A 25,234-nucleotide genomic window follows, 5' to 3' on the forward strand; every position below is an offset into this window, starting at 1 on the left:
GGACACTTACAGCAAAATCAAATGGAAGTGTCCAAATTATGTACAGCTGCTGATGGGGTCCAAAATAGGTTGGTTACCCTAAAGCCTCTAGAGTGTGTAAGTGCTCATCATATACTGTGAGAATGCACGGTATTATTCAATAAAAGGCGTAAATTTCTTGATAAAGGAGCCTGCAGAAATATAGGCCAGTTCTCCTCATAAAGTAATACAATTTATTATGTCGTTTAAGCTGGAAATACAAAGTAAGCCGAACATTAGTTGCACCATTCAGCTCATTGATGCTAATTAATGCTTCTAATGACGAATTTAATGTTCTATTATTTCATAGGAAAAAACAATGTACTGCTAGCTTCAGCTAAAGTTAGCAGCACAATGTCCGGAAATGCTACTTCTGGTGCAGATAGAGCTAGCTAAGTATAAAAATAATTTGATGCTCAATTAATGCTCTACAGAAAACATTGATTTGATAACTTGGATGGACATTTTCCATGAAAAATTGAATGAAAATGTACTGCCAGCTTAAGATAACGTTAGCAGTACAATGTTCGGAAATGGCACTCCCGGTGCAGATAAAGCTAGCTAAGCATGAAAGTATTTAAATACTCAATAATGCGTAGAAGTAGAAGAAGAAACTCCTGACTAGACCAGCATCGTACCTCGAAGTTAACTGACAAAATTCGATAAACTCCACTTTGATCTAACTTCAGTAAACGTACCTTCCTTTTTGTCTTCGTCTTCTTCCTATTTAGCAGTTTACAGCTGAGGAGAACCTTGTGTTGTATCCAGGACCCTGTACTCTATTCGGAAGTGTGTTTCGGTCTGGTCAAACCATTTAATACGTTGGGGGAGTAGAAGAGCTCCTAAGCCTCCCGCTAATGGACCTATTTTTCGCTCACAGGTCCATTAGATTAGATTAGATTAGATTAGATGACCGGCCAGTTAGCTTCGAGGTACAATGCTGGTCTAACATGCTAGCCGTCGTATGTTCGAATCTAGGCTAGGCGGTGATGCTAGATAGAGTCAGTAGGATAGTTGCACTAGCCCCGTAACTGTCCTGTACTTTAACAACAGGCTGCGAAGTCTGTCGATAAAGAAGGATAATGTCTTGGTTATGACGCGGTTACGCCCAAGGCTTTGCTTGTCCATTAGATGTGCCCTTGTATAAAATTTCATAAAATTCAGGCACTTTAGCCCAAACTGAACGATAATTTTGAAAATCGCCGTAATTTAGAACTAAGTTTTTTCTACTCTACCTTTTAGGAAACCCAATTTGAACTAAATGTAAACTGCGTAAACAAGTTTTTGCTTTTGGTCATCTCTCTATTTTAGATACCTTGGGTAGCATATTGAGAGACTGGTTGATTTTGAATATTATTTTGATCGGATGTTCAGCTTTATGTATAGGAACAACTTCTAATAACGACTAATAAAGCTCTAAGTGGCGCTATTTCATAAAATATTTTGCAGGCAGTATTTTCTTGAGCTTCATTACATGAAACAACAAATGTTTTACTTTTTCATTGAAACAACATCCTTGTATTTTTTAATCTATAGTCGCCCCTCAACCAGTGGCAAATGACGTAAAGCACCATTATTTTTGGTTCATCATTGTCACCGTCGCGGGTGACGTGAGAAGTTTTCATTCATTTTTCATTTTCTTTTGTTCTATTTTCAAGTTTTGTTACCCACGCTTTAATTTTTTTGAATTTCTAATTTTGGGCAATCTGCCTCGTTTGAAAGTCCCAACCACAAGCCACGGCAGCCGCAGCAGCCCACTCTGATTAGACTATTACTGGGTGAACAGTAGTTCTCCTTCAGAGCTTCACCAGCCAGTAGGAGGTATGGCATGGGAAGTAATGCTAGTGAAGCAACCCTCTAAATTCTCATACATTATGCTCCCTTTTGTTTTCGTGCATGACTGACTTTTCAAGGGGGCGGTAACGAAAAATTCCCACGTCATTTTTTGGTTTGCTGTCTGTGAGAAAGTGCACTCAACTGGCTCTTCGAGTGCGTTTGCGCGAATGACCTCGCAGACCCCTTGTGGCCTGAAAACTGTGTACTGTGATGGCTCCATCCGAGTTTGACAAAAAGAAATTGTAATTTCCAACGTAGGATAACGTTAGAGCAGCAGTCAAACGAGTCCGTTAGCACTGTTTTCGGTGTTATCAGTTTGTGTTTAATCTAGAGTCGGTGTTCCTAAATGCAATACGTTTTGATTAAATGTATAAAACTAAAATGAGGACCATTAAAATAGGATTAATGGCTCTTTTAGCTCATGTTCCATTCCAAACACACTGGATCCCAACACGCTACATTTTGCTTCCATACTTTTGTGTAATTGTAACAGCCAGTTACACTGTTATCTCTCCCCGGTGGAATCAACTTTTCTACGATTGTCATTCGATGAATCCACAGGGGGAGTGCATATTTACTTATTTTGTTTAGTATGCAACGCTCCGGAAAGCTGAATCGGTTATCAGGCAGCAAACAGCTGGGCACAGAAAGTCTCGTCCCCCTAGTTTGGAATTGGTTTGCTGGAACCAAACTGGCGGGCCGGTAATTAATTTGGTTACGACCAGATAACACCTTCGAACATCCTCAGGCAGCCGATAAATTGAAGCTGTCGAAAACGGGAGTGCTGGTTCTTCCCATGGAGAATCTATGTTGAATGACAATTGGGTGTGAGGGAGGAAATCGAAATAATTTCTTTACGGTAAATATTTACCAAAAGGAGAGAGAAGTTTTACCAGTGCAAAGAGTACGCTTTGCTTGTGTTGTTTTTCTACCTGGAACAACACTGATGGGATTCGAGTTCAGTCTAGCCGGTTGCTTCTTTACCTGTGCATGTTGCATATTTATATCTCCTGCATCATGCAGGCTGCATGTAGTTCATTCTTATTTATTAAAAAAATGCCATGTTTTAACGAATCATAGTACTGCAATACAGTACCGTGAGTCGTCATTAACTTTTCTAATTTCAGAAGCAGTTTCGAGGTACAATAAAATGTTCTGTTTCTCGCACATTGCTTATTTGAAAAATACATAACTGTCAACCAAATCGTTGCTGGTATTTTTTTAATGAAATGCTTACATTTTCTCATCAACTCTGGAAAAACAGTATCAGAAAAAAAGTTCCTCACAAAATTTTCCAAGGCTCCACCACTTCCAAATACAGTAATGGCTCGATTTGGTCACCCTCATAACAGGCACGTAGCCAGAAGCAGTGGTCTATTTCGACTCCAACAGTTTTATATGCATATTTTTTTCATTTAGAACTGAATACATGCAAACAAAAATGAGAAAATTACTTGATACGATTTACTCCGAAACCACTCAATCGATTTCAATATTAGTTTTAGTAGCAAATGAAAGGTCTTGCTACAGTAAAATTTTTTAAAAACTTTCATTAAAAACAATCAGGTAGTTCAAAAGTTATGCTTGAAAATGTGCTTTTTCATGATGTCAATTAGTCGAACGATTCTCAGAGATGGCCAAACCGATCAACGCGCTACTAGTCTTACTACTTTACTTTACTTTAGTGGCAACGGTCCGTTACCGATCCTGCGCCGAACGAATTATAGTCCTCCAGTACCGTCGGTCCTGGGCTGCCGTTCTCCAATCCCCACGAACACCAGCTGAACGTGCATCGTCTTCGACAGCACACACCCACCGGGTGCGGGGTCTGCCTCGGAGTCTACGGCCTCTTCCTGGTTCTCTGCTGAAAATAGTTTTGGCTACTCTTTCATCGGGCATTCTGGCCACGTGTCCAGCCCACCGCAGCCTGCCACATTGCACTACCGTCACTATATCAGCATATTTGTATACTTGGTACAGCTCGTGATTCATGCGTCTGCGCCACAGTCCATTTTCCATTTTGCCACCAAGTATAGATCGCAGAATTTTACGCTCAAAAACCCCAAGCACTCGCCGATCAGCTTCCTTTAGCGTCCATGATTCGTGTCCGTAAAGGGCCACCGGGAGGATTAGTGTTCTGTAGAGCGCCAGTTTTGTGCGAATTTGCAAACTACGGGACTTCAGCTGGCTACGTAATCCGTAGAAAGCCCGATTCGCGGCTGCAACTCGTCGTTTCACTTCGCGGCTTACATCGTTGTCACATGTCACGAGTGTACCAAGGTATATAAATTCCTCCACTACTTCATATCGTTCCCCATCTAACTCCACCTCGGCACCAACACCACTTGAGCTCCCACGTTCCCTACCAGCAACCATGTACTTCGTTTTGGCGGTATTAATGGTAAGTCCCAATCTCGCAGCTTCCCTTTTAAAGGGCCTAAAGGCCTCTTCTACTGCTCTACGGTTGATTCCGATGATATCGACGTCATCCGCAAAACCAAGAAGCATGTGAGATTTCGTGATGATAGTTCCATTCCTTTCCACGTTTGCTCTTCGTAATGCACCTTCCAAGGCAATGTTAAATAGCAGGTTAGAGAGTGCGTCCCCTTGCTTCAGTCCATCCAACGTCACGAAAGCAGCTGAGGTCTCGCCCGCTATTCTAACGCATGATTTGGATCCATCCAGCGTCGCACGAATCAGCGTAACTAGTTTCGTCGGAAAACCATGTTCCAGCATTATCTGCCACAGCTCATTTCGTTTAACTGAATCGTACGCCGCTTTAAAGTCCACAAACAGATGGTGTGTCTGCAAGTTGTACTCCCGGAACTTGTCTAGCAACTGGCGCAGGGTAAACATCTGATCCGTCGTGGAGCGACCCTCACGAAAACCAGCTTGGTACTCGCCGACGAAGGACTCCGCTAACGGTCTCAGTCTGCAGAACAGGATACGGGAAAGCACCTTGTAGGCAGAATTGAGCAATGTAATTCCTCGATAGTTTTTACACTCCATTCGATGTCCCTTTTTGAAAATTGGGCAAATGAGGCCATCCAACCACTCCTCCGGCATTTGTTCTTCCTCCCAGATCCTGACAATGATCCGGTGGATTGCTTCGTACAGCCGCTCGCTCCCCGCTTTTAGAAGTTCAGCCGGGATACCGTCCTTCCCAGCAGCCTTACCGTTTTTCAACTCACTAATTGCCTTCTTAACCTCCTCCTGTGTTGGTGGCTCCACAGCTTGACCATCGCTTACAATTTCTATCCTGTCCCTGCTGATCTCCTCATTTACCTCTCCATTCAATAGTGTCTGGAAGTGCTCCTTCCACCTGGCTGCTACCGCCGTTTTGTCGGTAAGCAGGTTGCCAGCACTATCATTGCACATCACAGGCATGGCAAAATTCCTGCTTCTCACCGTTTTATAGAAACTCCGTGTGTCGTTGCTGGCGTATCGCTCCTCTGCGCCGGCAAGCACGTGCTCCTCGTACTCGCGTTTCTTTAGACGATGGATTCTTTTTTCCGCAGCTCTAGTCTCTCTGTATCTCTCTCTGTTTTGACGCGTTGCCGCAGTGAGCATGCGACTCCTGGCCTGGTTCTTTTCGTCTGTCACTCTCTGGCATTCGGCATCGAACCAGCTGTTACGCTGTCTTCCACGCGTCGTGCCTACCACCTCTCTCGCTGTTGTTTGGATGGCACCATGGATGTTCCTCCACAGCCCATTTATATCTTCTTCTTCTACCTGCTGTTCTGCGATTCGCTGGTGAAGCTTCCTGGCGTACTCCACTGCAACGCCGTCTGCCGTTAACCGCTGGATGTTGAAACGCAGCGTCCTTTCAGTGCGAGCTTTCGCCGTGTTCGACAGCCTTGCGCGAATCTTACTCACTACGAGATAGTGGTCAGAGTCGATATTTGGTCCACGAAAAGACCGTACATCGATAACATCCGAAAAGTGTCGACCGTCAATCAAGACATGATCGATCTGAGAGCTAGAGTCTCCATTTGGATGCCTCCAGGTTTGTTTCCGAATATTCAAACGTGGAAAGTAGGTGCTACAGATGGCCATCCCTCTGGCCGCGGCAAAATTTATGAGCCTCAGACCGTTATCATTTGTCGACAGATGCAGGCTATGTCTTCCAATAACTGGACGGAAGAATTCCTCCCTCCCGATCTGCGCGTTTGCATCTCCGATGATGATTTTCACGTCGTGTTTTGGGCACTCTCCATAGGTCCTCTCAAGCTTGTCGTAAAACTCGTCTTTAGCATCATCGGATTTATCATTTGTCGGTGCGTATAAGTTGATTAGGCTATAGTTGAAGAATTTGCCCTTAATCCTCAACACGCATATACGGTCATCTACGGGCCTCCACCGGATAACTCGTTGCTTTTGTTTTCCCAACACTACGAAACCGACTCCATGTTCAGCTTTCTTACCGCCACTGTAGTAGATGTGGTACTTAAAAGAAGTGCCTGCAATAGGGTCTACTGCACGGAACTCCCTTTCTCCGGAATTTGGCCACCGAACTTCCTGAATAGCAGCGATCTCCACTCCGAGTTGATGCAGCTCTCGAGCAAGCAAGCCAGCCCGTGCCGGTTCATGGAGAGTTCGGACATTCCAGGTACCAAGTTTCCAATCGTTATCCCTTAATCGTTTCCTTGTCCCTTGCCGTGTCCTATACCGATTGTTCCGTCCTGAATTCCTTTGTTCGTTGTTCGTGGTAATTGAGTTTTCGGTATACTACCTCACCGGGGTCGCGATACCTACATCCCGCTGATGGGTCTGCCATCTTAGGTATAGCTTGCGGGATACAGCATTTCATATTCAGCCGCCCGTTACGAGACAGACGCTGTGTGAGCCGCCCCTCACCTGGAGAACAGGCGCTCTAGTTCGCACCTCCTAGCTTAGCTGCTTCAGTAAGTACGTGAAGCATTTCCGGGTAAGGCCATCGACCGTCATCATTTGACTTAGATCTGCGTGGAGGCGCCAGGTGGGAGCTTGAGAGAGCCAGAGCTATGTTTGACGCTCCTTCCAGGTAACTCTCTCCATTTCATACCCACTACTAGTCTTGTTTGAAAATTAATACAGCTTGTTAAATCACTATTGAACTTTTAATTAGACGTTTAATTTGGGAGTTATGAGAAACCGTGGGCAATACATTAAAATTTATTATAATTTATAACTATTTCAACCAAATAATTCACTAGATTTCAACCATTTTAGCATCGAACGAGAGGTCGTAACGCTCGGAATATATTGGCAAAGTTTTATAAGATTTTGTCTTGCTGGTCAAAAGTTATTTGATGTAAGGGAGGGTCATTCCCTACTAAAACAATTGTTATACAGTTGCTATGGCTACTGCTTATATGACTGATTTTGATTATGAATAAGTCGACTCAACTAGAAGTACCAACACTGCTTGGGTTGAAGCATCGCTTATAGTGTACCGTGTACCGCTCCTCTTTACCCACGCAGGGGATCCACTGCTCAAAGTTATTATAGGAGCCAATTATATCTGGATTCGAATCGCCTCTCACTATAGCTTGGTTCGATCAACGGATCCCTCAGCTTAGGTAAAGAGATACAGAGATGCGATGCACATCTATATATATAAAAGTGAACGTGAGTATCTTTGTATGTATGTTTGTATGTTCCGTCATAACTCCAGAAAGCCTTAACCGTTGTCCACCAAACTTGGCACACATATTCCTTATGTCGTCGATTGCCTCCATCGTCGTAAAGGTCCTCGTTATGATATCAAAGTCATCTGGAAAGCCTAGGAGTTGTCTACCCTTGGTGGAAATCGTGTTTCTCGTTTCGATACCCGTTCGTCGCATTAATCAATCCATCAAAAGCGATGCTGAACAGCATGCACATTAAGCCGTCACCTTATCTCAGCCCTTGCCGCGTCTCGAAGGGACCCGAAAGTGTCTCCGAGATGCTCACCAAACACATCACTCGATCCAATCTAGCTCTGATCATTAACGACCATGGCTGGTCTCGATCGACTGTATCGTATGTTGCTTTGAAATCAATAAAGATGTTTATTGCAAGATTTGTCGGATGGCAAAAGTGTGGTTCGCAGCTGCATCTGTCTGCTAATTCCCTATGAAACCCTGTGCTATCGGCAACAGCCGGCGTATCAGGATCAGCAGTCGAGTCGATCACCCTTTTTGTACATGGGTACAAACCGCTCCTCCCATCCATTCCTCCGGTAGCTTCTCCTCTTCCCAAATCTTGGAAATAACCCAGTGTAGAGCCGCTGCCAGCGTTTATTAAGCTCCGTCGGTTGACGATCCTTACCAGAGGCTTCTTTGGTCTTCGGCCACCCAATCGAAAAGAATATTTAACAAATTTCTTTTCTAGAGGGGGCCTGGTCCCCTAGGCATCGCTGCTTGCATGTGATTGGTTAATTTTGGCAGTGCGTGATATTTATGCTTGATCTAATTACTATTAGAGCACTACTTACTAAATGGAATCTTTTTTCTCCTTTTGGATCAATGCGTAGAAGATTTTCCGATCGATTGTCGCGCAACATGTGAAAAAGGTCTATGTGCAAATGAGAGATTCTCTTCGTGTCTCTTCTCTTACGTTTATCACGACGACATAAATGTTGTTGTTGTTGTTGGGTTTATTATAGAGTGGTTTAACCGACGAGTTATTTACCCATCATAAGAGTTCATGTATACAGGTGTACAAATATTAATATTTTGGCACCTATAGTAATTATAACTTAGTATATATTCCACTGTCTTTTAAAAAATTAATCATTTGGACTTCTCTGACTGGGCTACCGGATAAAATGTTTCGGATGGATTCTCCTTGCAGATTTGCTTCTCGCGCTCCATGAAACTCCGGACATCTCAGTAATACAGGCTCCACTATTTTTCTAATACCACAAGTTTCGCATAACGTTAAAGTTGCACTTTAATAGAGGAATCCGTGGGTCAAAAGCGTATGCCCGGTATGCAATCTGGACAAGTTTTTCTGTTCCAGTCGGTTTTTTCTGTTATTTGGTCGATCTAGGTTTCCTTTAATTTTTCGTTCCCTCTACCATTTTAGAGAAACTTCGTTTCGGATATACTGTTCAATAGTGCGTATAATGTCTGAGCCCGGTATTTTGTTCGTGAGCATCCGTCCGCTTCTGCCCAATTTGAGCCAGCATGTCGGCTTCGTCGGACGACATAAATGCATTCCAATAGAATTTTTCTTAACCAATAACTAGCTAATAACACCAGCAACCGTTTCATGCAAAATTAATCCTTTCAATTGCATTTGCATCGCCGTGATAAGCGGAAGAGAGGAAATCGCTAAGCTCGAGGCATGATTCTGGCCTAAAAAGCCAGTCCTCGTATGCTCAAATCTCGACTGGGAGAGTCAATAGGATCGTAGCAACTGGCCGTGCAATTGTTCTGTAGGGTAAGACTGTCCAGAACGCACCGGGGGGGTAGAATGGCCCATGCTATTAATTGGTTAAAAACGCGGAAACTATTTGGTAAAATTATAAATGCGCATTTTATTTTGGTGTAAAACACGCTAATTCATAATTGTGTAGAATGTAAAGGCATCAAACATAACCATATCCAATAAAATCAAGCGATTATCCGCGATCTCATTCCACATGTAAGAAATCACGGTTTTCTCTTAAGCTTTTACCACTAGTCGGTATGCAAATTTCATAATAAATACAGTCTATCTAATTGATATACTGTCATACTCGATGATTCATCACAAAAACGGCATTAACTATGCATATTTTTCACATATATTGCAAAAAACTTCCAAATACAAAACAGGGGTAGAATGCATCACAGCGGGATCGAACAGTTATAAAATATTTTTAATTTGCAGTACATCTTTTGTTTCGGATTATTTATTAAAAATGTAGCAATATTATGTATTGTATAGGACTTAGAATTTGCCTTAAACCTAATTGTACATTGTTTAACTTACAATATTTCATCACACATCAGTTGGAGAAAAGTAGATGATTAAATTTATTGCCAATTATGTTGAGATATGAACCCATTGTATCCCACCAAACAAGCGTTTGTAACAAACGCTATAACGAACGGCTCCGCCATTTCGGCAGCCTAGTATTAGGAGTTTATACAACACGTGATTGAATAGTAAATTTTTTGGTTGCGTTTAACGCCTAGCAGGGCAAACTTGGTGCGTTTTGTCCACCGGCTTTGGCGTTCTGCCTCACATAATGATTTTGACTCTTGCCAGAAATCGTCAAAAATAACAAAAAATACTGGTTTTTGTTAGGAAATTTCACCAGGAGTAAGTGTAAAAAAGATCCCAAAGTCTTCTAGAAGTTGAAAAACGTGGAACAAACACGTCGTTGCTCTGCAAAATGATGTTTTGCTTAAGCGGTGCATTCTGAACCACCTTACCCTACGTCAACAGCTGACTGCGAAGTCTGTCGTATAAAAACAGAAGATCAAGCTTCAATAACGGAATGTAGCCCCTGGACTTTGCTTTTCTTTTTTACCCTACCTTGCCGTAAGACCCAGTCCTACATCAAAAGTTTGTTCCAATACGTTGATCATTACCGAGAAAAAAGTAAACAAAAGTTTGAAAATCGTGTTTTTACTGGAGCGGCGTCTTATTACAACGATTTTATTCTGCTCGACACTGGAATACACGATGTTGCAATGACCATTAAAAATATCAGTTTGTATGTATTCCCATCCTACATCTTTGAGCCAAACTTGGAAAAAATCGCTAAACAATTTTTTGGGTTACACCCTTTTAAAGTTTCATAGGGCAGATTGCTCATGTAAATTAATTAATAATCTTCGGCAACACTTCTAAAACCAACGTAAATCGTAGTCGGTATTGACTTTTTTACACCATTGGCTGCCGTTTTAGGGATTTTGAGTTGGAGTTGTAACCCCAGGGGAAATGACCACTTTACAAGCTAGACTAAAACATATCATGCTACATCTCGAAACACAGTAGAATTCAAAAACTAGATCAATGAAAGTCAAGTTGACTACCTCGGAACACGTTGGTGATGTCTGGATATGTTCCGGGGACCTAAGATCAGTGGTAGTCACGGTATAAGCATAATGCGGGCTAAATCAGATCTCCTCAACAGATCCTCAATAGGCCCGAAATGACTTCTGATATTAATAAATTCAACATATAGTTCCCGTCCACCATCCATCAAACCAGTCCGCGGGCTACGAGGACCATATACAAAAGCCGCATGCGGCCCGCGGGCCACAGTTTGGCCATCACTGCTCTAGACAGTTGACCAGTTTTGAACATAAAGAAAAATTCACCGGGCAACTCCCTAAATCGCACTGGTAATCAAAAACTAGATCAATAGAAGCTAAATCTACTATCTAGAGAAGTGATAGCCAAAAAGCGGCCCGCGGGCCGCAAGTGGCCCTTCAGGATGATGCGTGCGGCCCGCGGACTGATTTGAAAAATGGTGGACTTATGCGACATTTTTTTGATGACATAGTAGTCACTCAGTTTAGTTGTAATGCCGCATGCATGTTGTGAATCTGAATGCTTTCCGGTTTAAATCTTGTGGTGTTTCCTAGAAAATGGTTTTTGTTGTCGCATATATATATTACATTTTGTTATGCACAGGAATGGCCAGAGATAATTGCGGCCCGCGGCATTCATGGCGCGGCGAACTGATTTGGCCCGCACCCTGCCTATGCCTGGGCACCACTGATCTAGGGTCACATTGGTCGTGTCTGGACAGGTTCAAGAGACTCTGACATTCCCGGGTTGTACGATAATATAATGGGGTAAGGGAGAGTACCCAAGTAACAATTTGGGTTTTATTACACTCTTATGATGGCATTTAAGACCAAAATTGGTCATAACTGCCATAAGAGTACAATAAAACTCACATTGTTGCTTGGGTAGTCAACAGTAAGACAAAAGAAACAGTAAGCTTGAGATGTCGTATAATGAGTTTTTGTTCATGTTCGAAACTCCCTGGACAATTCCCTTGGGATGCACGGAGTCCCCTGAACATGCCCAGACATGATCAACGTAGTCCTAGGCGTCTCAGTCGAGCAAAATTTGACAAAGTTATATATAGAATATTTGTAGAACTAGTTATTATCTACAATTTAGCTGAACAAAGTTTTGCTGTTACTAATGAAGTACTAGCATTATAGCTCCGTAACTACAAAAGATACAGCAAAACTTTATTCAGAAAAAGTGTAGATAATAACTAGTTCTACGAGTGTTCCATATATGACTGTCAAATTATGTTCGGCTGAGACGTTATTGTCAAATAAAAGTGAATCAAAATGATTGGACCATTCCTGGTCATAGCTAGTTGATTTGGCTTCCGTTGATCTAGCTTTGAATTCTAGTGTACTTTGAGGTGCGCAAAACAGCCATTCCCTGCGGGGTTACATAAGTCGGAACCTTTCCGGATGACCCCAATACAGCTCAAACCCCCTAAAATACTCTGAAATGTGTATATTTAGCCGGAAAATTGATGCTGACTACGTTTCACGATGGTTTGAGAAGTATTGATGAAGATGTTTAATCAATTTATTTAAGCAATCTGCCTTTTAAAACTTGAAAACTCAAAATTTTGCCCCAGGATTTTTTTTAATTGGCTCTGAGATCTAGGATGGTAACCACCTAGCATTTACCGTTTCGATAGTTTTGATAATTATTTTCTTTTTTAATAACGGTCATTGAAATACCGTGGAATATGTACTTAATACTGTAAGATCGTAACAATTTTTTTTTTTAATTTTTAGTCGTCGTTTTAGTCGTTTACTTTTATTTGATATCAATGCGCTAATAAACTTGCAGCAATATTAACCTGTTAACGCAGGCCCGGAAAATTTCAATCCCCTCCGCGGGATTTTATTATCATCATTGCCTAAGCACAAGATGCTCAGATAAGGGTTGTTTGCACCATATCATCGGTTGCAGCGACACTCCAAAAACCAAAACCTGTACCGCCTATGTAAATTCCCGGCGTAAACAACACACCCAAATATGGCCTCACTCAATGTTTATTTCTTTTATCGCAACAACGCACCATCTATTGCACCATATGTCTAGGGCGAGGATCACCCGGTGAAGACTTCTGCCGAAAAAGTCACGTTCTAGCTTGGCCCTAGATTGCCTTTGATGATTTCGATTACGGCACCCTTTTTGCATGTAGAAGAAGCAAATGATACGCAATGACAGGCGGTTTCCGTCAGCACGGCAAACAGCTCATCACGGGCGCTCGGAACAGGTGACAGCGACTACAACGTGACACTAATTTAGGGTTGTTTAACTGGTAGTTCGTTTTCTCATGCGGTCTTTTTCTTTTCTTCTCGTATTTTTCCACAGGAGCTCGCAAACCACCGGTAGTGTCGTATAAATCAGAACCTGTCGACTGTGTGCCAAAAATCAGCAGAAATAACCAGAAGATAAGTGATTGACGTGTCGACTGTTGGTGTGTATGTGTTTTGGTGTCCGCCGGTACCCGTCCTATCGCTGATAACAGCACCTCTTGGTTAAAAAAGTAAACGCAAGAACAATAAGTGATTGAAAAGTCGAGTTGCAACGCGATGCGCGATTGCTATCAGTCGGTGTAACTTCAGCTGCAGCTGATATAAATATTGTGGAAGAAAAATAAACGTAGGCTTGGGCGTGCACAGTCGGTGCTGCCGGTTTGCATGCAGTGAAATCAAGGCCCATTCAGTGGTGGACGGTTTTATGAAAGTGTAGAATCGCGAAGAGTTGCCTGAATCAAACAAAATAGCTCTGCTGTTAGTTGGGGGTGGAATAAAAATCAAAAAGCGCAACAGCAGCTAGTTTATGGCAATAGGTAAAGGAAGGAAAGTGCGGGTAAATTGTAAAATAAATAACGGTGCTCGGTGATGGTGGTGGTGGCTATTGTTCGTGTTCAGAGAACCGTTCGACAGCAAAAAAATATTGTTCGTAAAATTGTGCTGCCAAGCGCAGCATGAAGACCAAAACCGCCGATAACCGCTTGGGTCGATGAAATTGCTTTTTGCTATATAGTTAGTGTGTGGTTGATATAGAGAAAAAAAATCGATTCAATTAGCCAACAGTTTGTGAACCATTGAGGCGTGCACAACCGTTTCTAGCATTTGCCAGGACCGCTCCCTAGATGCCGCCACAGATTTTACCATCAAAGATGCAATCTCGCGAGCATCCATTCAACCGTTCTACGCGACCTCTACTGGAACGTCGCGCTAATATGGCGCAACCGCAGGTGCTCAGTAGCAAGCAAATTAATGCCAAGAAGCAACCGACCCGTGGGTACAACGACTTCAACCTCATCACTCGTCAGTACGAAAGTCTTAATTCCAATAAAGGGTATCCATACGGAAGTCCTCCTTCGCCGACCAACCTGAATAACATAGACTTTCAGTTTTCCGACGTGAACGAAACGCACTATCGGCCGATAGCACCAGCGACACGCTATATCCCTGCCAGTACCAACCGTAACAATAGTGACCACGAGGAGGATGACGACGACTACGATGAGTTAGTGTACCACCACAATCAGCTCAATGTTCAGCAAGCTCCCGTTGCTCCGAGACGGCGCTTGATAGATGCGTCATCCGGTGCTGGTGTTGCTCCAGTTCCACCACAACGAATCGTCCCGGTGGAAACTCCGCCGCTACCACGCAGAGGAGACACACCTGAACAGGATGGACCATTTGTGTTCGGTGTCCATCATCCGAATACCTTTACACCGGCCTACGGCAAAGGCAAGGATGCCGCCATCGGCGATGGTTCTGGAAATAGCAGCAACAGCACCGGCAGTAGTCCCAACTCCTCCATCCAGGTAGGTCCATTAATCTTGTAGTCATCTAGTCGAAAAATTCCTAGCCTTTGGGTCCATTGTCGGGCAGGTAATGTATCGCAGTTGGCCAAGCAGGCAGATCACACGTTATGTTCCTGTGAACAAGAAATATGAAAGGGAATTGTGCAGCGGCAGGGCCGAATGCAGCGTGCAATCAATTACCGAGGATGATTTAGTTGTTTTTCGTCAGCTCTGCAGCCACGATTTGTTACATTGTTTGCCAGTGCGTTTCTCTGCGACCTTCTTCGACGACGGGTTCGGGAAAGTATAAAATTTATTGGTTCGGCTGGGATTCGATGGTGAAAATGTAGACCATAAACTGGGAACCGGAGAACATATGTTTTCTCACAAGGGCCAGCAAAATCTTTATGGCGGATGCTTTTTTATTGAGCCGGGCAATATCCTCGTTCGGGAATATATTTTTTAAGTTTTACCCTCGCACGGTCCGGTGGTGGACGGATTTTATGTCTCAACCAGATAGTTCGGTTGATTTAGATTCCATTAGGCACAAAACATCGGCCTAATAACTGTCTCCCCGAAGCGGTTAACAATATCGATGTCGACATTGGGTACTAATACTGACGCTACTGCGGCAGTGTTGTTGATTGTGTTTTGTAACTGAAGCGGCTAATATGGAACATAAGTTTGTATAAACTTTTACACAGAGAAGCTATTCATTGGGGAGCAAACTTTAGGATAACTTAGCTATAAATTACTAAAGAATCTGACTAAAGAAAAGGCATTGGAGCTCAGTCACTCGCGGCCTCCTGTCATCATTAAACCCGATTTGCTCAACGATGATTGTTGTGCGTGACTCTGTTCAAAGTTGCTAGGAAGAGTTCGAATAATATTTTTTCGAGTTCAACGTTTAGGCGATTTTATGAACTGTACGTTACAAATTTGATTGCCTGGTGTTTTCGTTAGGCAGCACGGATCGATTTCGTGATGATACGATGATATTTGTTGCTAGCAGTCAATATTTTCTCCCGCGTTGATCGACTGATACTTCGCAAGTTTTCGAGCAAAAGATTCAGAAGGTTTCATCGAGATTCATGCGCACTTGGTTTCGACGAACTGAAAATGAGCTCCAGTGTCATTTCTTTAGTCAGATTCTTTATAAATTACCGTTCGTAAAACTGCTGCGTAACGTGTTAACGTTTGTATTTTATCGAAAAACTGTGAAATAAAATAGAAATTCCGGTACGGTTTACTGAGATTTAGAGAAAATTTTCCTGCTTATTCACAACTACTAAACATATCGTTCCACTAAGTTTGTCTACTCCATCGTGTACGTGTTTTGAAAGCAAACAATTCGTGTACCTTTGCACAGGACCAGATAACCTGCCAAATGAGATAATTCAATGCGTATTTCGACATTTTCTTCTTTATTTATTTATTTATTGGTAATTTATGTAGAAAATTACCTAATTGACCGGTCCTTTTCAAACTTTCAGAAATATAAGCCATTAGAGAGCTTTTAGAGTATTTATTTCATTCAACTTCAATACCCAAACCGTGGAAAGATGGAGGTATCTGCCCGATCTATAAAAAGGGCGACAAGTTGGACTGAGAGAACTATCGAGCGATCACCGTTCTCAATGCCGCCTATAAAGTGCTGTCCCAAATCATTTTCCGCCAACTATCACCAATTGCGAACAGTTTTGTGGGAACTTATCAAGCCGGCTTCGTCGAAGGTCGATCTACCAAAAGAGCCGTGAATACAGTGCTCCAAAAGGGCCGTGAATACAGAGTCCCCACGCATCATTTGTTCGTTGACTTCAAAGCCGCATATCGACTGCAAAGAGCTATGGAAAATCATGGACGAGAACAGCTTCCCCAGAAAGCTCATCAAACGAATTAAATCTACGATGGATGGTACACAGTGCTGTGTTCGGATTTCGGGTGGATTGTCAAGTTCATTCGAATCACACAGAGGACTTCGTCAAGGTGATGGTCTTTCATGCTTGCTGTTCAACATAGCGCTAGAAGGTGTTACGAACCGAGCGGATATCAACACGCGAGGCACGATATGCAACAAATCTATTAATATTTTTTGAAACGATGGTTCTACAATTGATGAAGGGACGATAGGTGAAAGAAATGAAAATTTTTGGTGAAGGAGGAGAAGAGCGGAAAGGAAAGGAGGAGGGGGGGGATATTGGTAGCTACGCTTGACAAGTAGTCATTTTGACTCCTACCTTTTGTCCAATGCTGGAAGGTGCATGAGTCGAACCAAGCTATAATCTGAGATTATAACCGGATTCGAACCCACAACACCCGCCAGGGCATGTGGTTCGCTGGTACTTGTACCTTTGAACCATAGAAGCGCTGGACAAAAGGAGACTGCAAAATCCACTACCAATATCCCCCCCTCCTTTCCTTTCCGCTCTTCTCCTCCTTCACCAAAAATTTTCATTTCTTTCCCCTACCGTCCCTTCATCAATTGTAGAACCATCGTTTCGAAAAATATTAATGCATATGTATGACCGCATTTCAAGGTCAAGACTAAAAGCTTGAGATTAGTCTACAACAAATCTAGTCAATTCGTCTGATTTGCCGATGATATGGATATTATCGGCAGAACATCTGTGGCGGTGGCTGAATAGTACACCAGACTAAAGCGCGAAGCAGAAAAGATTGGGTTAAAGATAAATACGTCTAAAACAAAGTACATGCTGGCCAGCGGAACCGAGGCCGAACGATACCGCTTGGGCAGTAGGTTATTGATCGACGGCGATAAGTTTGAGGTAGTCGATGAATTTGTCCACCTTGGCTCACTGGTAACGGCGGACAATGATACCAGCCGTGAGATTCGGAGGCGTATTATCAGTGGAAGTCGTGCTTACTATGGGCTTCACAAGCAATTACGATCGAGCGGACTAAGTCCCCGTACAAAGTGCACTCTGTACAAGACGCTTATTAGACCGGTTGTTCTCTACGAGAATGAAACATGGACAATGCTCGAGGAGGACCTGCGAGTGCTCGGAGTTTTCGAACGACGAGTGCTAAGAACGATCTTCGGCGGCGTACAGGAGAACGGAGTATGGAGGCGGAGGATGAACCGTGAACTCGCACAGCTCTATGGCGAACACAGTATCCAGAAGGTGGCTATAGCTGGACGGATACGATGGGCAGGGCATGTTGCAAGAATGCCGGACAACTACCCTGCAAAGATGGTGTTCGCCGCAAATCCGGTAGGAACAAGACGACCAGGAGTGCAGCAAGTAAGATGGTTAGACCAGGTGGAGCGAGATCTGGCCGAGAGTACTCGGTGTCCAAAGAATTGGCGAGCAATAGCCCTCAACCGAGTTACATGAAGAAACTTTGTTCAATAGGCTTTGTCTTAGGACGGCAAGCCACCTAACCATAACCGTATGCTCGCACCTTACGCTTAACTCCACTCATAAGGTTCTGTACAGCATCTGGCTGCAGCTTCTTCTATACGGAAAACCACACTTTTTCTTCCAAGTCCATGGAGGGGATGAGAGGGAGTTCGTGTCCATAGGTACGAAAGTAACCCCGTCCTTTGAATAGTGGCACGAAGCCAGAGGATCGTAGGGCCCTGGTGTTGCTTCAACAGAGGAAGCACACGTTTCTGTAGACATTCCTTGAGGTAGATCTGCCCGTTTACAGTCCCAGTAGTCACGAACGGTGCACTCCGTTTGGCATATGAGCAGAACGCTTGCTGAATCATGCATTTCTTGGCAAACTTTGAAAGTTTCTGCTTCTTTATTTCCGCCGGAACATCATTGTGCTGGGCGGTGAAGAACAGTTGCCCCGGAAGTCCGCCTTGACGTAAGTCTCATCATCCATGATGAGACAGTGAGGCTTAGTCAGCATCTGGGTGTACAGTTTCCGGGCCCGTGACTTTCCCACCTAAGTATTTTGCCGCTCGTCACGATTTATAGCTTTCTGCACTCTGTACGTATGCAGTCCATCCTGTTCCTTGGCTCTCTGAACGAAAGACTAGGACAGATCCAACTTTTGGCGAAGTATTGAGATTCTCCTTGAACGCTTCCGCCACACGCTTGTGATCCTGATCACTATAATAGAATATCCATACTGTCCGCATTTCTCCTTCCGTTCGATGCTCAGAGTTTCGTTGTAACGTTTAACAACACGACTCACAGTTGAGTGCACGATTCCGAATTTTTTCGATGTCCCGATAACATATTTGAGGATTTTCCAGATGCTTGCGCAAAAGCAATTCGCGACGTTGCTTTTCGGGTGACGCCATTTTTTCCAATTTTCGAAAAACTGGCAGCGTTAAAAATACAGTGTAAATAATACACTCTAAACTACTTCTACCCAAATTTTCAAGAGAAAATACCAAATTTTCTGCAGCGGTTCTTCTGTGTACATATATACATGCTAATAAATCGTATTTTTTGCGGCAAAATTGGCATATTCGTACTATTTTGGAGGCGATATACGTGATGAGGAATAAATATACGCATTTCAGCTGTATAAGTAATTATATACGATAATATCCGATTAAGCCCGGCTCGTTCCGTGCTGCTATACGATTCTGTGCTGAATATCGTATGTGTGTCAGTTACTGTCATTATATACGACAGAAAATCAAGTTGGGCGCACTTTATTAAGGATTAGCTACGATTCCGAGTTTATTAAGAGATATTTACGATAATTTTTGTACTTTGATATATGAGTTGGTGCTGGCTGGGTAGCGAAAATACTTGTAAATGTCTGTAATCTTTATCCTTCATATTGCCGGAAACTGTTTAAAGTCTGTCTTGATATAGGTTTCGGTGACATGCTGTGGTTTTCGGCTTTTGATTTTTCCCGTTCCAGGCTTCCTGGCTGTCGACAATCGTTCTCCAAACATTTTTATTATGTTGGTGATAGTTAATTTGGCAGTTTTTAATCCAGGATTAAAAGAAGTACGTAACGATTAATTCAATAAAATTTTGATTGAAACACCCCACCTCCCCCACAGCGTCTGTTAGTCTGCACACTGTAACACTGAAACTTCCTTTCATGACAAACTAAAACGAATTTCGAATTTCCACTTAGTTTCGTCGGAAAACCCAGCCCATTTCGTTTGATTGAATCGTATTGCGGCCTTAAAGTCTACAAACAGATGAGGAGTCTGCAAGTTGTACTCCCGGAACTTCCATCCGGATTTCCATCATCACTCAATTTAAACTTGGACCTAAGCATGAAATAAGGAGTCGGTTTTAAATTGGATTTGAAATTACTTAAGTTGGAATCATCATTAAAATCAAAGTCGCAATTAGGTTTGAAATTAGACTTAGCTAGGGCGATGAGATTTTTAATCTAATCATCGCAAAAATAGTGATCGATTAAAAACTGCCGACTTCTGGGTTACAGAAATTACTTTGCTTTAGATCAAATTTTACAGAGAAGGTGGACATGATTAGGATTACCACTGAAATGATGTTTTGTAAAAACAATTGTTCAAAATGTCTAGTCTGTGATAATTGTATTGCACTTCTTGTATGCCCATCTATCACTCACATTCGTGTTTCATTCACTTCATTGTGGCACATATATTTTCGAACAAATATGAAGTCATCAGTGTTGAAAAGTTCATAGCAACAAAAAACTCAATGAGATTTCAAACACCTGAAATTTCAACCTTTATCACGAGCGAGAAACTCACATAATTTCTCTCGCAATTATACACGATGTTTCTGTTGCTATCCGATGTGAACCAAATTCAGCTGTGAGCATTTTGTTTAATTCTTCCTCAGCTGGCATTTCATGCAACGAACCAGAGTGCAAAAGAGAATTTACGGTCAGAAAAAACATCAGCAACGAGAAATGCAGTTGATTTTGATTTTTGATGTGTTTTGAGATTTTGAGTTTTCAACATCACTGGAAGTCATATTTTTGTAAATAAGGGCTTTATTTAGAATTTTAGTTGTAGAAGTTGTTTACCCATAAATACAGAACGCAACAAACAATCATTGCCCCATTGAATCGCGTTTTGCCTGGATAACATGCTTCAAACACTTTTTGAAGTCGTTACATGCGGCACGCCCTACTTACATCGGAATATCATCCTATATCTTGTTGATAACTAACTTATATTCATCCGAATTATGATATTTATAATCCTTGAGCTTCTGCTGCATGTACCCTCATGTACAAAAATCCAGAGGTTCAAATCAGATGAACTTGGAGACCATTCCTTTTTCAATATGAAATCTGTCAGATTGGCTTTGCATTGCGTCTGCACAAGATTTGCAGGAGCTCCATCCTGTTGAAAGCAGTAATATTCTTTACCGTACATTCCACGAACGTAAGACATCAAATTTTGTTCTAAGATCATTTCTAGTTAGTTTTTTCATTAACTTTCACACCCTTACAAATACAAATACATATTACTTACAAATACAAATACGAAAAATAGTGCTACATGCAGCACCGTTTCGAAATTTATTTATTATCAACGACCGTAACTCGAACATTGGTACGTGCACACCGAATGAGCAAAAAAAACCTAATTATAATTAGGTATAAATAAACCCAAAAGGAGCAATCGACCACACACTAGTCTCACGATTTTATTGACTGTAACAGTCTCTCCCGAGTCGAGATTCGAACATATGACTATTAGCTTACCGTGATCCGTGACGTACCTCGATACCAACTGGAAGCCTGGGTTCATCATTGCATTGGTTCCAAATTGTTTGCTCCACTTAAGGCTGAACCACATTCGTTGGCTCCCACCGGCGGGGAGCATCATTACGACGAAAACGCAACAGAAAGAAAGCCCACCCACTCATCCGTATCGCAACAGAATGGTGAAGTAATCAATGGAAACTTGAAAATAACCTCCGTCATTATTGTATTTGGAAACTGATAACTGACAGCCCGAAGCCTGCCAGCAATAAACATCAGACGACAGCGGAGAAAATAAATCAAATTTAAATAAACCGCATTAGCTTGGCTGCCGGTCGACGGCAGTTGTAGGTTGTTGGTCGGCTAGCTCAAATGAATAAGCCCAAATTTGTCCTATTATTCTCTTTCTTGCGGTTCGTCAGGAAAGCACCGGGCCACAGGCTCGGGAAATTGTACATTCAAGACGCATCTCGCCGTGTTGATGAGAGGCACTGCCAGTCGGAGTCGGCTTAATTTGTTATGTAAATCATCAATTAGTAGCAATGTCAATATGACCCCATGTATGGTGGGGGCACTGCCGAAAACCGAACAAGCGTGAGCTTGTGTACACAAATGAGCCACTGATGAGTTGCAATATCTAAACCGTCTAGAGTGCTGCAATTTGCGTTGACGCCTCACAAAGAAAGTGATTTTGTGGAAAATTCTTTGTCGGCAAAAGTGTTTGACTGAATTCGATGCTGCGAAAGAAAAATTCAACAGTTAGGTTAGGTAGTTAGGAACATGTCTAATAATTGAAGGCCTCTTGTGACTCCAGTAACGCTCGCTTGATAGATTTTTTTTATCTCAGCAGCAACTCGGTTGTAATCAGATCTTTGCAATAGTATTTTTTGCAAGACCGAAGGCTAGAATTCCGAAAGGGCCCAGTTTCCAATGTTCACGCTCATTGCAACGCACCCGTCGTGGTTATACCTACTAGTACAGTTAGCTGGAATCAATGTGATATATACAGGTGTGGCAAAGTTGGTTAAGTGGTGTTAGTGCAATAAAGAAATTTCATCATGGTATGGGTGGAATCGTAAATCGACCAATCACGATGAAGCGTGACGTCAAACTCCAAAAACAAACCCCATTGTCCGACACGGTTTGTTTTTGTAGTTTGACGTCGTTTGCAGATTTTTCGCTACTAATACCATCAAATGTCTTCGTCTGCCACACCTTTTTAAACCTCATTGAGCTGGAATCGCTTGGGGGTAATGTTACTTCTTGGTCAATTCCGTTATGGTTTCTGCGGTTGAGTTGACAGCTGCTGGCTGTGTTTTTTGAGTAGCTCCAGTATGCTTAACCTATTTGTGGCATTGCGGTAACAACACATCTGTATTCGGAGGTTGAGCGACCACTATGTGTGGTTTACAATAATGACGTTTACGATCGACTGTTGATTTGGAATGGGTTTGTTTGTTGCATTACAGGTCAATGTTCCCTGCCTTGAGCACGGTACTTGGCGGTTGCTTAAAGTATAGCTTAGATTAGAGGACTAATCTGATGTCTTTATATTGACGGTGAATCGAGCTGTTGTACAGATCGGTTAGCAATTTCAACAGCTCCTGGATTTTACTGCTCATAGCTTAAAATCGTTACTTTCGCAGCGCCGCAAGGCTTCTTAAAAATTGTAAACGTCAGTGAATCAGTCTTTTGAAAGACTGCCATTGCTAATATGTACTACTTTACATGTACACAAACTTTTGTTACATTGTTTCACATTCCCCAAAGCTAAAATGTCAGGAAAAGAGAGAATATAGCCAAAGTTTCATCTTATCCGCAAAAGAAGCTGGATATGTCGAAATTAATAACAGTAAAAATATCTACGAAATCCTGTAAAAAGTGACTTTTTTGTGAACTTAATTTTTGTGGAAAAATATTTTACAATGTGCAAAAATGTTTGAAACGATTATGTTATTTAGCCAAAATTCAATTTATAACATTGTTTGTGTCAAGCCCAAAAACTGTGGATTATTGAAAAATTCACATATGATTACTTTTGGTTTAAAACGGAACTTTTCAGATTAATCGAGAACGCGAATGTCGTATTCTTCTGATTTACACTTTTTTACATTGGACAGCTGAAATGGCGGACCATTCTGGTTTGCTGGTTTGAAAGTCCTCACCAATAGTCCAGCTGCTGATGAGATCAAGGCAGAATTGAAACAAGGGCGATGCGGGGTCTCTCCCAAAGCCAACGGTTTCTCCCTAGTTTTCTATTAAATAAGATTTTGGCAGCTCTTTCGTCAGACATTCTGGTCACATGTCCAGCCCAATGCAGCCTGAAACGCTATATCACAGTATTTCTGTGCATGCGGCGATGTACAATGTTGCCTTCGGCCATTCGTTATTCGGCCATGTGTGTTTCGGCCATTCGTAGGTAATCCGTATAAGGAATATTAGTTTTATTGCTGTTTTCAGTTAACGCTGCTTGAGTGTGTAACCTGTTTTTTGAAGCACTAATAAAAACGTTCTGCAGGCTTGAGTGGATCACTTGGTTGGAAGATAGTTCTATAGCGATCATCAAAAGGTTCTAGTGGAGCTCATAGTTTTATTGGCGATTTTATGAAATTGGTCTTGCCGGTCTTAGCTGCGATCAGTTACGCTCACCTACGTCACTCATTGCACTGTACTCGAAGAAGCAAAATTGGTAACAGTTATGTATGTAACTTTTCCTACTACGAATAATAACTGCACAAACGAGAAACGACATTGTTTTCATTGTCGTTAATGAGCGTTGGTTAGCTATACTTTCCTCTATCCCAGGAAACAAACATCTTTATCCTGATCCTGATTCCAACTTTAAATGAGCATTACTCATAATGCTTAAACCATTATCTGCAATAATCCATCTCGCACGACTGAATCATACGCAACCTTATAATCCACAAACAGAGAGAGACTCTCAAGTTGTATCCTCGAAACATATTTAGGATCTGTCGCAGGGTAAACGTTAACATATGGTCCCTCGTAGAGCGATTCGCCAATAAAGAGCTTCGCAAGTCACAGTCTCGATGTACAAAAGTGTATACGGGACAGAGTTACGGTAAACCTGACAATGTTATGTCTCTATAGTTCCTACAATCGCGTCAATGTCCCTTCTGTATATATAGCAAATGAGGCCATCCAATAACTCGTTCGACATTTATTTATTCGGTTAGATCTGAAACACTTCATACAGCTGTTTATCGATGCTCGACCAGGATTCTGCTTCTCCCAGCTGCCACCCGTTCTTTCTTCAGCTCAAAAACAATAGACGTTTTTAAAGTCTGCTCCTCAACTTGACCATCGTTTGTAGTTCGTAGCTTGTTATAAAAATCTAGTAGGTATTAGCTAATTTATGTACGAACTTATGTGACAGTTCGTCGAACTCAAAGAGTAGACAGTAGAGAAAGCTCGAATACCGGCAGTTATTGGTTATTGGTAGTTGCGGCACTCGGAAACTCAACACAGATAGAATCGTCGGTGAATCGATCTCGCGATTTAGGATCTTTGCTACACATACAATTTGCCGCACCTTCCTACGCCGCTCGAGTTTTTAAAGACCCAGAAGGCGAGAACGATCAAGATACGGTGATAGATTTGCTGGATCGCGCCAAGGTAAGTCTCGTAGCGCAAGCCGGACAAAACGTTTTTGTATCCGTTACATACGCAGATTCTTTGCCAGCTAATAAGGACACCAAACTAGGCACGCATTTTCGATCAGTGGACGTACCAGTGGACAGTATAGTGCCTTCAAACAGGGAGGATCGCTAAAATCACGAGCAATATTAGCGATGAAACCAAGCTGTTGGAAAGCTATCGATACTGCCGTGGATCGATGTAAATTGAACGTCAGTTTGGCATCAAGCAGTACTCCGAGGTCATTAACTTGGTCGACTGCAAGTTAAGTTCCTGAAATTACATGTTCGTTTATTT

General features: G+C 42.3%; 1 protein-coding gene across 1 annotated transcript in view; it reads left to right on the forward strand.

The window, feature by feature from the left end:
* Positions 1-25,234, forward strand: part of LOC128733127 (uncharacterized) — a 142,189-nt gene that overhangs the window by 9,272 nt on the left and 107,683 nt on the right. Inside the window, exon 2 of the mRNA XM_053826754.1 lies at positions 13,180-14,650. Within this exon, the coding sequence (XP_053682729.1) occupies positions 13,967-14,650 (684 nt within the window). The 5' untranslated portion in view covers positions 13,180-13,966. The remainder of the gene's footprint in view (positions 1-13,179; positions 14,651-25,234) is intronic.

Source organism: Sabethes cyaneus, chromosome 1 (genome assembly GCF_943734655.1).
Source record: "Sabethes cyaneus chromosome 1, idSabCyanKW18_F2, whole genome shotgun sequence".
Lineage (NCBI taxonomy): Eukaryota > Metazoa > Arthropoda > Insecta > Diptera > Culicidae > Sabethes > Sabethes cyaneus.